Source organism: Rhopilema esculentum, chromosome 11, assembly GCF_057945365.1.
Source record: "Rhopilema esculentum isolate cy_ngs chromosome 11, ASM5794536v1, whole genome shotgun sequence".
Lineage (NCBI taxonomy): Eukaryota > Metazoa > Cnidaria > Scyphozoa > Rhizostomeae > Rhizostomatidae > Rhopilema > Rhopilema esculentum.
Genome location: NC_142825.1, coordinates 16,585,272 through 16,600,220, shown reverse-complemented (window position 1 = coordinate 16,600,220; position 14,949 = coordinate 16,585,272). Strand labels below are relative to the sequence as shown.

Below are 14,949 nucleotides of genomic sequence, written 5' to 3'. Positions count from 1 at the left end.
ATGCCTTTAAGCATTGTTAATAAATGTTTCAATTTTAAGCAACGGTCCTGCAAGAAGTAATTATGATAAAATTTCATCATTACTAAATGTTAAATTTTCCACTCATGATTCGCTGTTATCTAAAGATACAAATGTTACATGAAGGAGATCGACCAGAAAAGTTTTTGTAAATGTTTTATTGGTTGCCATGCGCTAAATCTACGGGAAGGATTGTTGCCTTTCAAGAACTTAAATAGTGTGTTGAAGTGTCACCATGTTTGAACTCGGATTTTCGATTTCAGTATTGTTACTATCTGCTAAATTTTCCATTGTGAGCTTCAAAAGTGCATCTACCTAATAAACATGTAGAAAAATTGGTAAATATTTTGTTTCAATGTTTAGATATTTCAATACTGTTGCTTATTGTTGTTTTCTAGAGACGGTTTGTTAAATTGTGCACCAAAGTCATCATGTTGATGTCTTGGCGTTGAATTTTAAGTAATGACTCCTTAGTTAGTGAGGTTGGGTTTCATTGTTTTATTTTTTTTCATACTATTGCCCAACATGTAAAGTAATATTATACTATAGAAGCTAAAATTTGGTATAATACATTGTTTTGATAGATGTGAAACCCCCTGAATGTCTTGTAGCAGAAATGGTTGATAAGGAGAGAAAACATTCAGGTTTATTTCAATTCCTTTTTCTATATAAATGAAAACAATTTCAACTGTCATAAAAACATAATATCCAACAAACAACTAGTTTTTAAATGATATAAAGTTATTTGACCATGGTATATTTATTGTGAGATTAATGGAAAATTCTGGGTACTATGTTCTAATAATGTAGGTGTAACAGTTATGCGCACACATACCTTTTCATAGATGACAACCTTTTCATAGATAAAGGTTTTGAGAAGTTGTTCACCATCAAAACTAAACACTACCAGTTGAACAGTTTCAAAAAGATCTTTCAGTTGGTATCATTCAGTTCTATGTAGACAGTGTTTTTTAGAGCAAAATCATTAAAATAATGAACAATGTCGCCACTATACATCACAGCCATGCCTAATTTCAATCAAAACCACACCAGTATATGCCCCTGTATAGACCCTTGAAAATAACCCTTTAGCCCTTAATTCTATCTATAGTATAGGTGAGTTATGATATTAAATCCCAGAAATTAAAATGCACAATGGATGACAGTGATTTCTGAAGCAAGCCACTTTTCTATTGCAAACCTCAACTAATCTTCCATTTTACAATATTTGTTAATTAAAATTGAAAATTTGTTCATAGATATTGCCTTAATAAGCAACTGCAAGAAGAACTAAACTTTAATCAGGTCCAAAAGTTGTCTAGATTATTTGGTTGGAAATAAAATTGTGTCTAAGAAGTTAGATACAGAAAGAGCCAAAAAGTTTTTTTAAATCCTCTGTTATTATTTAAAACATCGCAAGAAAAAAATTTTAATATGTCAAAATTAAAAGACAAAAAAACCTAAATATGGACACTATGTTGAGACTGGTATAGGCAACTGGAAAGCATGATTAAAATTAATTTAGAAATAATTAAGACATTTTTGTAGAAAGAATTATAATTTCAGCGAAACCAGTTAGGTATTTATTTTGTTTTCCCATTCTATCAACATATCAAACAACCAAAAATAAGAATTTAATTCAAGCAAATATACAACTAGGAACATTGAATAAACTAACAAACAGAAATTGATGAAATTTTTGTTGTGTGTAAGTAATTATAGAGAATTTTAAAAAAATCCTTTTTTGCTCTTTCTGTATCTAACTTCTTACACACAATATAATTCTCTAACTGAATTATCTAGACAACTTTGGGTCCTGATTAGAATTAGCCGTATTACATTGCCTTTTGACATAATCTTTTTTAAGCTTTTATAGCAAATCTATGTGCGCAGCAGATTTTACTCTAGAAATATTGAAAACGATAAATAAACGATTTCAGCATGAAAAAGGGACCAGTGCATAAAGAATTCCGCCGTATGAGATCAACCTTCGGAATCAGTATATCGAAATTGATGAGAATAAAAAATTTACAAACTTCTTTTCAACATTCAAATTTTGATGAAAATGAGGTTTGAACATGAAATAGAGGCTTCCTGGTACTGAATTTACATTTATAAAATAACTTTTTGAAATCAAAACATGAAAATTGATAAAAATCGATTCATTTACAAACATTCGTTCAACGTTCAAATTTTGGACGAAAACGAGGTTTGAACGTGAAAAAGAGGCTTCCTGGTACCGAATTTCTCCGTATAACATCGATTTTCGTAATCAGCGTATCGAAATTGACCAAATAGAGTTGGTCTTGCAAATCCCCTTGATGGGTGACGATACCCCCCTTCCTCGCCTGGTCTAATGTACTTATCCAAAAGATTAGAATAAAAAGTATCACCACTGTCTGGATTTCAAGGAAGATCCTTCTTACACTTGACAAAGCCATATGCAGGTTCAGGGTCTGTAGGAAGATAAATAACCCCCCTTTTGAAGAGCAAAGAAAATGACCAAGGTTGTTATGGTCAACTTCCAATTGACCTACCACCCTAGTTCGTATATACTTCTCTGTGTCATAGGCATCCTTTGATACTTCCAGCTGAAAGGAAGGCTCACTTTTAGCAACATGACTTTCTGCTGTGACTTTCTGAATGTTCATGTGTGCTCCCCACAGGTAGAGTATTTCCTGATTGTAGGGAACAACCAAAATGTCTTCAGGGCATCTGCGACGAGGTAGAAATCTGTTGCCAGCATTGTTCAACCTCTCCTCCTCCTGAACTGGGTATGGAAAACCATACTTACATTTCCTGAGGGGCTTGTCATGAGAACTGGTGAAGCACTTGTCCTTGCAAAATCTGTGTACCTGTAGACGTCAAACAAAAGACTTAAGTGAATTAACAGTAGGGTTTAATTCGCTATCCCTGGGCATTTCAGCACAAACCATGTGGTCAGGGATTGTTTTTTCCTCGCACCACACAACCATATGGTTGTGAATGGCTCCCCTGGCCTGGAACTCCTTACGATCCCACCAGTCGATGACTTTTCCTAGTGGGTCATTAGAGTTGTTGATAACCTTCTCCTTGAACAACTTAAGCCTATTGCTGTATGCAGTCACAGTTTCAATTGAATACTCCCAGCTTGGATGGATATCCTGCAGTTCGTACTCACTGTCAACGTCAATCATAGGCTGTACATGATATGGACCATGAATGATATGGTTCTGTATTTCAGGCCAGTTGTCGTTTTGTGTCAAAGTCACAAAGAAGGTCTGTTGTCCAAGTTTTCTGCTCAAAGCAAGCATGTGCAACGTTTTACTGTTCCAGTAACTTCTTGAACCAGTTATTGTCGCTGGAACAATTTGTCCAAGTTTGTCATAGAACGTTGACTCGTGTAGCTGTAAGCTAGTAAGTGCGTCTACTCTGTCGACACGCTTGGCCTTTCGTGCTTTTGCAATGTAGAAAAGCTTCATCTTAATCTGCCTGTCATACCAGTGGAAGGAGAAGCTTGGGTCCTTCCGCCATCTGGCATCTTTGTTCAGAAGCACATGCTTGAGGTATTCTCTAGCTTTCACACAAGTATCCTGCGACCAGCCCCCAATTCCGAAAGGAAACAGGTGTGGCCACAGTTTTGCCTCCAACTTTGGATCTGAGTAGTTGACCCTAGTAAGCTGCTTCCGATTGTGCAGACTTTTGTTCATTTGAGCGGCAATTGGATGCTGTATTCCTGCTTGATCAGCTCTTTCGTTCAAGAAATTGGGAATTCCACAGTCATCCAAGTTTGTAACAATACCGCTAGATTTGATGTGCATATGACTGTCCACTGTCTTGTTGAAGTTTGCAGCAAAGTCTGTAGCCTTGTGCAAGTGTAGTACCTTGTCAGGGTCAAAACGATACAATGTGTCATAATTAGCATGAAATGACTGAAACAGTGGCTTATTGTTACGTAACTATACTAAAGCACGTATAATACGCAACTGCACTTCATTGGCAATTACATTTGTTTCACTTACAGATTCATCATGCTTAACCATGAATCCATAAATATCGTAGTAGTGGGAGTCATATTTCAATCTGGTTATAACGTCACCTTGGAAGTGCTCCCAGACCTTAAACCTATCACTACGTGGCTTCACTATCTTTGATATGATACCGGCTAACGATATCTGGCCCTTTTCATAGGGAGATACCAAGTCCCTAAGAGGTTCAGCGACATACAGCTTACCTGTACCTGGGTCTGCAGCATTGTATAACTCAATAGGCCCACTCTTACAGGTTCTACAAGATGTCCACCTTCCCCTGTTATTCTGATAGGCTAGCTCACCTATTGTATCATAAAGATCAAGTACTGGAGGTGTTTCATAGCCTATGCCAAGTGGGTCAAAGGTGACATAATTGACATGATTTCGATGTTTCAAGTATGGTATAGGGCGACCACAGTTGTAACATATGTACTTAAAGATTGACTGACTTGCCAGTTCCGAAGAGGCTCGGCGCATTCCTTTCAGCCTCCCAGTACAATCAGGACCATTGCAGAATTGCGGTCTATCACTTTTTCTTTGATCAGGTGGATCAAAGGAGACCCGCCTAGGTCCAATTGGCAATTTGCAAACTTTTGCTATGGTTGGAAGTGAAATTGAAGAAGAAGGGTATAATTGAAGCCAAATCTTTCTAGCTTCCTGAAATAAATACCTCTTTGACTTCCCCTTCCCTTTCTCCCTCTCTTTTACTAATTCATAAGAATTAGCAAGGTCCAACTTCATACTAGCGGATAGTTTAGTACTACCTTTACTGCTATGCCTGAAAGGACGAGGATTCAATATTTTCGCCCTGGCTCGTAGCTTTCGATTTATCTGCTCAGGATCTAGTGCCTCAGTCTCTACAACTGGGGTGGATGATTGATTATGAATGACATTTTCCTACTTATCCTGCTAAGTTTCGGCGGGCTTGTCATTATTGCTGGCAGTTTCAGTTGATGTTGATACCTTGCCTTCTGCCCCCCTAGTTAACTTATTCAGCTTGATTTTCAAGGCATTCACTGTAACCTTAGAATTTGGAAATAATTCCTGCCAGTGCTCAAGGACAATGTTCATTAATGCCCGCCCATCACCTTTTTCTTTCTTAGCTAAGGTGGTTTTCCTAATACTAAGCAGTGTTTCGGTCATGTCGTCTGTCCACGTAATCTTAGGTTTTCCCATAGCTTAAGAGGGTTTCAAAGGGGGTAAATAAACTCCTGAAACAAAAGAGATAAATATTACTGATCGTTCAGGTGAAATGGAACAATACAATTCAAATGTTTCAGACATGGCTAAGACCAAAAGATATAACCAGAAGCAAATCTTCCAAACAGCAGGAACAGTCCCTATTTTTGCAGTGATATCAACACATACCATATTGGTTTTGTTTACTCACAAGAAAGTTTAAGATGTCTACCTACTGGTAAATGCACACAAATATTAGGTATAATATTGAATGATTAATGTCACTTGAAATAAAAATTAGGAAAATCAGCAACCACTGGCAACAAATTTGAAACATCAATAATTGCACATATAAATACAAAAAGGGAATAAACAATGTCACCAGAAATGCCAGCTATAGATACCAATTTGATATTCAAATTGGCAAAATTCAAGGAACAAACCTCTACCAGGTAAAACACTTTCAACAAAACCTATGATACAAATAATAATGGTTTAAACAGCAGCAATCTTATGTCAATTAAATACTATCACATAAGAACTCATAAGTGTTATGGCGTTTAAATCTCTTCATATAAATAGCAAAGCAACTGAAGTACAAACATGTCTTCAATGTAACACTGTGATTGAATTAAGCACTGCAATTTGATGCAAAAATTACTTCAATTATTCAAATTTGATAATGCATATTTATTATCTACAGCCACTCATTAATAAAGGGAATATCAATATTTGAAAACATTTTGGGCATTTTGTTTCCTCCCAATGCTTTCATTGAACAAAGGGAAAACAAGAAAACACTTCAATTAAAAGAAATTTAAATAAAACTAAATTTCTTTATATCTAGCTCTTTCAGTTTCAATAATGACATACTGGTACAGTTGTCAAAAAAACATTTACTGGGGAATATTCTATTCTCAAAGAGAATTGTACAGTTGAGTTGCTAGAAGGACAAGTAAAGCAGATTTAAATATACACTTACCAGGTATAGAATGTGAAAGAACAAAGTAGTTGAAAAAGCTTTATCAATCCAACCAAAAGCAATCAACAACCAAAAGCTATAAAGAGGAAAAAGAGTAATAGACTAGAGCATAAGGTAATAAGATTTCAGACACATTAGGTAGCAATACAGTTACAACCGTAAGTAACAATTCTAAATCTTCAATTCTTTCTAAAAAACATAGAAAGATAGCTGTTTGATATAAAATACATCTAGCACTATGCAACACAGTTTTCATCTTAAAAATGAAAATAAAAGGCTGTACCATTTGTCAAGGGCTTATTTATTATTTATATTAGTTCAATCATTTTCCACATCATAGATGCTATGTATGTACAATCACTTAATATTGTGAATAGACCGTCAAAGTTTAAGAATAATGTATAATTTTGTCTTCTTTTTATCCTTTATTCCAATAGACAGAAATCAGCAAAATCAATAAATTTACCAATAGACAGTTTGGTAAATTGACAATGTAAATTTACCAATAGACAATTTACCAATAAAAGTAACTTGAATATTCTAGTATTTGAGATCAAAATGGGCTGCACTTACTTATTTTGGAAACTCCAGGAGAACATTGTGTTTTAATGGAGGACTGTAGCATTAAGCAAAACAAATAAATCTTTTGGAATATAAACTCACCAACTTTGTAACCAAAAAAGTGCTAGATAGCCAAAAGCAGAAGCAAATCCAATAAAAACAAAAACCTATCAATACAAAGGAAAAGTATAAGACAATGTAGATAAGGTTGAATTCATTACATAAATATAACCATTGTTAAGAAACAAAAATGATTTCCAAAATTCATATTTGAAACTGCTACATATTTCCATTTTTACTATCATCCTTCAACAATACTGCAATAAACGGCCTATGTATGTTAAAGTAATATACATGAATTGGTTATTAATTCTTTGAAAGAACAGATCGTTCTTCGGGTATTCCTATTCATTTTCCCCATTTAACTAAGAAGCACTAAAATATTCAGGTATAACAACTTCAATCAGTATATATATATAATATGGGAGTGATCATTCAATATATCAATATGATAACATTGTCTTTTTTGAAGTCAATGATGAAATGAGCAATAAGTAAAACATTAAAGAAAAATCAAATTGAAACTAACCTAATAAATAGAGCAAAATGAACCAATATGAGTTGAATGAAAGAAATTGTAATGAAAACCTGTTAAAAAAATAAAAGAGTATGAGACAAATGTATGCATCAATAGTAAATTGCAGATAACCCTAATTAAAAAATTACACTCTAAGAGGACATCAATCATTCACTTGTCAACATTATATTTCAAGCAACCTTACAACTTTAAATATATGATATTACGATAATTTCCAATAACTAAAATTCAACATGGTTTGAAATTGAAAGAATTGAAAATGATGATTACATCTGTACAGCTTATGTTGAAAGCTGGTATGCATTTCCATCATCTTCATACATCAATGAAGGAATTTATCAAATTAGTAGAAACATATTCCTAATGTAGCAACACCATCATGCAAATCAGCCATGCCAAATGTTACGACTTGATAATGACTAATCAAATATTCTGCAGTTGACTCCTCATGTATGAAATATTCAAACACTGGTAGCAATTGATAATAAATATTTCAAAAGAATGTAACATATTATCCTCCTATTGATGTTGCTTATTAAAAAAACAGAACACATTTTGTAAATTAAATACCAGTGATTAGAATATACAGCTGTAGCAACTTCAAATAGTTAATATACTGTGAGACTAGTCAAGAAACATCTCCATACAATAGCATTGTTTTGTTAAAGGTTATGATGAAATGAGCTAACAAGTGTAACATGAAAGAATTATAAAATTGAAACTCACCAAATAAATAGAACAAAATTAACCAATAATAGTTTAAAGAAATATAAATTAGAATGAAAACCTATGGAAACAATGAAAGAGTATGAGATACATGTATGCAGCAATAACAAATCAATAATGAAAGGATTAATACAAGGATTGACTTATGAGGGCACCAGCTATTTTCTGATAAACATTAGAATTGCAGCAATTTAAAACTAAAATTTATACAAATATGAACAATTCACAATGAGGGCAGTCTCAATCTCAAAGAATTGAAAATGAAATTCCATGTTTTAATCTTATGTCAACGAGGGCAATATGGTATATTTCATAATGATTTTGAGAAAAATCACATGAAAATATGAATTTATGTTTACATTAAGCAAGTTATAAAAGCTCTGAGTTTGCATGTTTCTTTTAGGAATGAACAGAATAAAACATCACTATACAATGCAAACAGCAATGGTAATTACAATTTCAGATTAAAAGACATTAGCTTAAAAAGTTTCATTGAAGTAGTTATAACCATTATTAACTCCTTCATTCCAATTGTATAGCAATGACAGGTGAATTCAACAGTTTAGTTAAATATGGTTTGGTGAAAGTGGAAATTTACAAATAGTGTAGCAGACAACTTACTAAAAATGATTTAATTGAAAAGAGTGTCTGCCAAGGGCTCTCAAATATCTGCAGAAACAATGAGACACGTCTAGGAAACTGGGGTAAAAATGAAGGAAAAATTATCCTGTCATCATTACGATGACATTTTTTTTGTTCAGAATGCTGCATAAAACTGTGTGCAAACTGAACAGCCGAATTATTGTTCTAAAGAAAAGCTGTCACAAATAATTCATACAAAGGAGCAAATCTCATGAAAAAAACCGACAAAAATTTATAATTTTAGAAACGACAAATCTTTTTAATGTCATGTTCTACAATTTGGCAACACAAATAGTGTTGGGGAGACTAGCGACAGAAAGTAAATAAATCTCTGGTAGAAAGTAGTAATACACAAAGTACACAAAGTAAATAAATTTCCATGAGTGCAGAGGAACACTTTCTTCTCATATTCCATATTCAAGCAATAAGAATAATGCTTCTTATAGCAAAAGCAATTAAATTATTAGTAATACAAACATACCTTCCGACTTCTTCTCGTTTCTCCTCAAAACAATTTCAAAAGTGAAATGGCATCAACAAAGACCGAAGCCGCGGGCCGCTGACAGGGAGACCAGAATTTGAAAAAAAGAAACCATTTGGAACGAGATGAATCTCAATGGAATTAAATGATTTACAATCCAATTATCAGCGATACCATTAAACAACTGTAGCTATATTAATCAATCCATAAAACTCCAGTCCGATTGATAAATGTCCTAAATAAGGTCCACATACAACTATACCAAAAATCCATAGTTAAAGAGTCCAGTTTTATTGGTAAATAGTTAAGGCGTCGAACTCAACCACCAAATAATCCAACAATGCGGTCTTGAAAAACCTAAACGATTTCCAAACGATCCAAGTCTGAGTAACAATGTAATTCTTGTGACAAACCAAACTTCATCAACGGCCGCATCGAATTTCACATGCGAATTCGAACTCCAAAAGTACCTGCTGTCTGGATCGGATATTTGATCTTTATGTAAACAATCAATCAGAACAAAAGAGACATCATTCGTTGTTTGACAATTTTGAAGATAAAATATGCCCTGTCCATTGATGTAGTTATTGGTGAAGGCAATCGATGAAGTTTTGAAAAAAAATTCTGCATAATAAACTAATTTCTTTACGCTACAGAAAAGCCAATACCACCATTCTAATCGCTTCGATGAGATCGTTCAGTTGGTGTAATTCAATTTGATGTGCAACATATATTCAATAAAATAATCCTTCAAAAGACCTGGAAATTAAAAACTATGACGTCACTATGATATCACAGCCATGCCCAATCTAGAAAGTAATCACCCAAAAAAATTCCAATTGCAAAACCTTTGCAAATGAGCCATTGGCCCCCAACAAACTTTATACCGTATGACAATAAAGCTTGGAAATTGAAACACAGAATGAGGGGCTGGGCCTCTTAGACACTGCATTACAAAAAAGGAAACATCCTTAAAACATCAATTTCTAAAGTAAAACAAAAACCAATACCACCATTCGAATCGCTTTGACAAGATTTTCCATTTGGTGTTATCCATTTTGACGTTCAACATGTATTTAATTAGATATTTCAAAAATTCAATGAACTTGAAGACTATGACGTCACTATGACATCACAGCCACACCCAATGTAGAAAGTAACCACCCAATAAGATGCCCCTTGACGATCCCTTCAAAATGAGCCTTTGGCCCCTGCCTTCATTTGTACAGTTTGAGAGTTATGGGAATAAAGCCTAGAAAATGCAACACTAAATGGAGGGCTGGGCCTCATAAACATGGCAGTAGCATGGTCCTTAAAGGCATTGAGTCATGGTAAATAGGCTTTCTCTATAGAGGGTCATTTGGTTTCGGCGTGATCACTGCTGTTTCATGTGATATTTGCATCCGTTGTTGACAACCTGCTATTGATGGAAACTGTTATGTTAATCAGTACATGGTGAGTTCATGTGACCAGTTCAAGGTCAACCAATAGCATCGCATAGGTATACCCAATCCATTTTATCATGACTCAATGCCTTTAACCTGTTGCACAAAGCTCATGAGTTACGACAGTAAAGTTTTTCACAATAAGACACAAATTAGTTGTGAAGCAGGAGGGGGAGGGGTGGCCAGCCGAGAAACACAGTAGCAATAATAATATAAAACGCCTTGAAAACATCATTTCGTTAAGTAAAGCCACAAGGAATATATTTGATATGTTACAATTCGATTTGTTGTACTATTTACACTTTATGAAAAATATATTCAATGTCCTTTTTTGTTACATTCACATAACTATGAATTCACAGCCACGTCTAATCTAAAAATTAACAAAAATCTAACCTTATAGATTCCCTTTTGTCGAGCCTCACAAAAAACCACTGGTCTCTAGCCTGCTTCGGATGTTTCCTTGCTTATAATTTCGATTTTCCCATAATACGGTTCCTATAAATTTCAATTTTCATAATGTTTATAATAAAGGAAGAAATTCAAATTTTGCCAAACAGCCAAATTTATATGTTCTGAACTTTGCACAATCTCATCTGGTCAGAATACAGGTCTATAGAAGTTTAGACATGAGTATCAACAATAAATGCCACAAATTAAATAATTAACTATCAACAGCCGTGCCAGGTCTTTATGCATATGTAGATTAACAGATAGAGAAGACATTCAGATTGATTTTTTTCTTTTTTTAATTTAATAACAATCTAAAACCGAACAACACTCTAATATCAACACTCTTATATCAACAAAAACAAAAACAACTACTACTATTTATAATGAATATTAAAACTTTGGTGCTGGCCACTATAATTATGGTAGTGGCCAGACCTGTGGGTGTCCCTACCCGACTCCCCTTTCTTTGCCTTTTCTCTTCTAGAGTTTATTAATTTTATGTATATCGTCATCCCTGGTCTGAAAAAGAAATTAAATAGAAATAAAGACAGAAACACTGAAAATAAATATTGAAAAGAGAAACATCTGAAAAACTTTGCTTTTTCGATTTTCTTGTTCAATCAAAGACTCAACATCAGATTAGCTATGTCATTATAAGTGAGTGAGACTCGTCACACTAACAAGTGGAATAATAAACATCGAAAAAACTACATATTGAGTTCAAAACTTAGTATTAGTAATTGATAACCCAATACTGCAGATAGAAAAAGCAAGAAACGCCACTAGAGGAGTTTGGAAAGCATGTGCACTATTTGACATTTTTAAAGTTGAAAATGTAATAACAAATACCTTATTTTGTATAATTTTTTTTATGCTCATCGGGCATAATGAAGTTTTGTCTTTGTTTCAATTGAAAAACACGGGTGACCCTGTGCTTTAGGGCCCCCAGTTTTTGTTCGTAGGGCAGCAACTACAAAACATACAATAAAGATATTAAATTTTATAATTCTAATCCGTCTTAAACCCATCATCAATTTAGAATAATAATATTTTATGCATTATTGATTGATTGCACCACATCGTAATGTTTCAAAGATGAGGTAGAAATAAACTAAATTACAACTAATTTTTACAATTACAGTGTCCAGTGTAAAATTAACTCAAGTAGTACATCCAGTTATATTAGCAGCAATGTTCATACTAGCTTTGCTGAGAAATTTATATTACTACCTGTGGCTTTATCAAATGAGCATTTTTTCTTATCCGTATGAATTAATACAAAGCAATGAGAGCATACCTTTTCTCTTCGTCCAAGAAAGATTCTAAGCTCTTCTTGAACTCCCTTGAAGGTAAGCGAAAATATACACCAGAAAACTGTAATCAGATTTTGCTATATTTTGCCATTACTGAAACGTAACTTGACAATGAGCAAACATTAAACCTTAAGCTGCCTATCATCATGAAGGGTGACGGTTGATAGGATACAATTATTGTTGTCAAACCGACGATATATATTATCGAAAATCATTAAATTATGCTAAAAATCACTGCTTCTAAAAAGCATTCAATGAAGATATTGATGAAATGCATGTACATTTCTAAACCGCCTTAAACACAAATTAAACCCCAATATCAATTAAGCATAATCATTCTCGATATTCTAGTGATTCGTTGCAACAAAGCATGGGAAAAGTGAAATTGTAAGAAAGTTAAACAGTTATCAAGTTCATACTGGCATTGCTAAGGAAAACCTGCCTCCCTGTGGATTAGTTAAAAATTATAAAAAAATCCATAATTAAGACTTATGATGAAATAATAAAACATGAGATCATACATCCATCTCCTCCTTGACTCCTCCTTCCCCTTGACGAAGCACAGCTTCTTTTACTTTCTTGCAAGAATTCTCCATTTTCTAAAATATAAATGATAATTTACACCACAAAACTTTAGAGAAGTTTATATACTCATTCCTTTTATTGACACGTAACTTAATGTAATGTAAAACATTTTGGCTGCCTATCATGGGGAAGAAGATGAAACTGGGAAAATGTACATACTGTTCAATAATATCACCAAAAAGGTGCATAGGCATAGAGACATAATTTGAAATCTGTGCAGATGTAGGGGCTTAACATCTTTACACAGTTTTAGTAGCTTATTATTAAATGCGCTCATAGATGAAGGAGAGCATTTGCGAACATCAATGTTTGTAAAAAAGAAACTGAATTGCGAATACACACTTTTTTAAAAGAATAAAGTCTATGACAATATTGAAACTCATAAAGTCTGTAAAAATATTGAGGCTCGAAATTGCTAAAATTTAAAAATAATTTAAGAATAATGCCTTCATCAAGACTGAAAACTTTCCTTTATCTGGATCTGGATAGGATCGTATTTGTAAAATTACAATTTGCATTTTAATATCACATTTGTTGTTCTGTTTGTTTTTCCTCAATTCAAAATGAAGCAACACATCAGAAAGATTTAATGATTTTCTTTGATCTTAAGGCGAATTAAGACCTTGTGTCGAGCAAGAATAACTTAAGAATAATCTTAGGCTCAAAATCGAAAATTTTTAAGAATATTAAGGCTCGGCAGAAAATTAGGTATTCTTATAAAAAAGTGTGTACATTTTAAGCAGAGCTTTAACGAGAGAGGAAATAGCGGCTGTACGAGAGTAAAGGGGGGTGGGGGGAGAGAGGTGTCACTAAGTATGAAAATACAGTAGGGATATATTGTCATAAATACCTTATCTCATTCAATCTTTTTCTGTCCCCATTCACCATAATGAATGGGGATTTTCTTTTGATGTTAAACTCTTTTGCAATTTGGCACTTCATTGCCCCAAATCTCTTTTGGTATGGCAGCATCTAGAGAATATCCAATAAATATATTAAAATTTACAGTGCTAATCAGTCTAAATCACAAGCTTCACCCTCAAGAGCAATTTAGAATAATCATTTTGATGCATTATTGATTGATTCCAACAAAGCCTAATGGTCTAGGAGTCGGGTGGAAGAAAGTAAAATTATAACAAAATTTAATTCAACTCTAAATTCAGGTCAAGCAGAACGTCCACTTATGAAGTTCATATTATTTTTGCTGAAAAATATTTACTACCTGTGGCAATAAGAAAATGAACAAAGGTTTCTTACTCTTGTTAGATAATGCAAAGTCACGAGATCATACCTTCTTCCTGCCCCTCCCAGATGAGACTAGCAATTTGCTTGTATCGACTCAGTAGAGGAGACTACTACAATACCATTTCAGAGCTAGCTGGTGTCGGTGAAACAACTGTGTGCAACATAGTGAGAGAGGTAGCTAAGGCAATCATTGAAAATTTATGTGAAGAATTTGTTGAGGCCAAATTTCCACATAGCAAGGACACGCTGAATGAGAAAATGAAAGAAATGGAACAAGAATGGCAGTTTCCTTTTGCATATTCTGCAATTGATGGGTGTCACATACCAATTAAGTGCCCACCTGGTGGCCAAGAGTCATGTAAAGAATTTCATAATTTTAAGAATTTCTACTCAATCGTTCTAATGGGAATGGTAGATGCCAAATATCGATTTATATGGGCAAGTGCTGGTTGGCCTGGCAATTCACATGATGCCATAATCTTTCAAGCAACAAACCTTTATACCAAACTAGCTGAAGGTACAGCCTTTCCACCTATTGCCCATCATGAGAATGGCGTCAGTATTCCACCTTTAATCCTGGGAGATTCTGCCTTCCCCTTCAAGCCTTGGCTGCTGAAGCCTTACACAAATGCTACACTGATGCCAGAGCAGAGCTATTTCAATTATAGGTTGAGTCGTGCACGCATGGTAACAGAGTGTGCATATGGACAA

The 14,949-nt window shown here is 34.0% G+C and overlaps 1 protein-coding gene across 10 annotated transcripts; it reads right to left on the bottom strand.

Annotated features, from left to right (window-relative positions):
* Positions 1 to 1,849: 1,849 nt before the first annotated feature.
* On the bottom strand, positions 1,850 to 14,299 carry LOC148959118 (uncharacterized). 10 transcript variants are annotated; one of them, XM_089111490.1, is made up of 6 exons: positions 13,844 to 14,293; positions 12,930 to 13,007; positions 12,393 to 12,437; positions 6,853 to 12,065; positions 6,190 to 6,265; positions 1,850 to 5,680 (listed from the first exon to the last, which is right to left on the bottom strand). In XM_089111490.1, the coding sequence occupies exon 6, from the start codon at positions 3,816 to 3,818 to the stop codon at positions 2,883 to 2,885; it is 936 nt and encodes a 311-aa protein (XP_088967616.1). In that variant the 5' UTR covers positions 3,819 to 5,680; positions 6,190 to 6,265; positions 6,853 to 12,065; positions 12,393 to 12,437; positions 12,930 to 13,007; positions 13,844 to 14,293; the 3' UTR covers positions 1,850 to 2,882. The 10 variants fall into 8 exon arrangements, with proteins under 10 accessions (XP_088967616.1, XP_088967617.1, XP_088967611.1 ...); XM_089111491.1 differs by having other exon boundaries at positions 1,850 to 6,265; positions 6,853 to 6,917; positions 7,340 to 12,065; XM_089111485.1 differs by having other exon boundaries at positions 1,850 to 12,065; positions 13,844 to 13,965; positions 14,285 to 14,299.
* Between the last annotated feature and the right edge of the window lie 650 nt (positions 14,300 to 14,949).

What these genes read in the sequence shown, in the direction of transcription:
- LOC148959118 (XM_089111485.1), bottom strand. Translation starts at nt 3,818, where the DNA reads ATGCACATCAAATCTAGCGGTATTGTTACAAACTTGGATGACTGTGGA.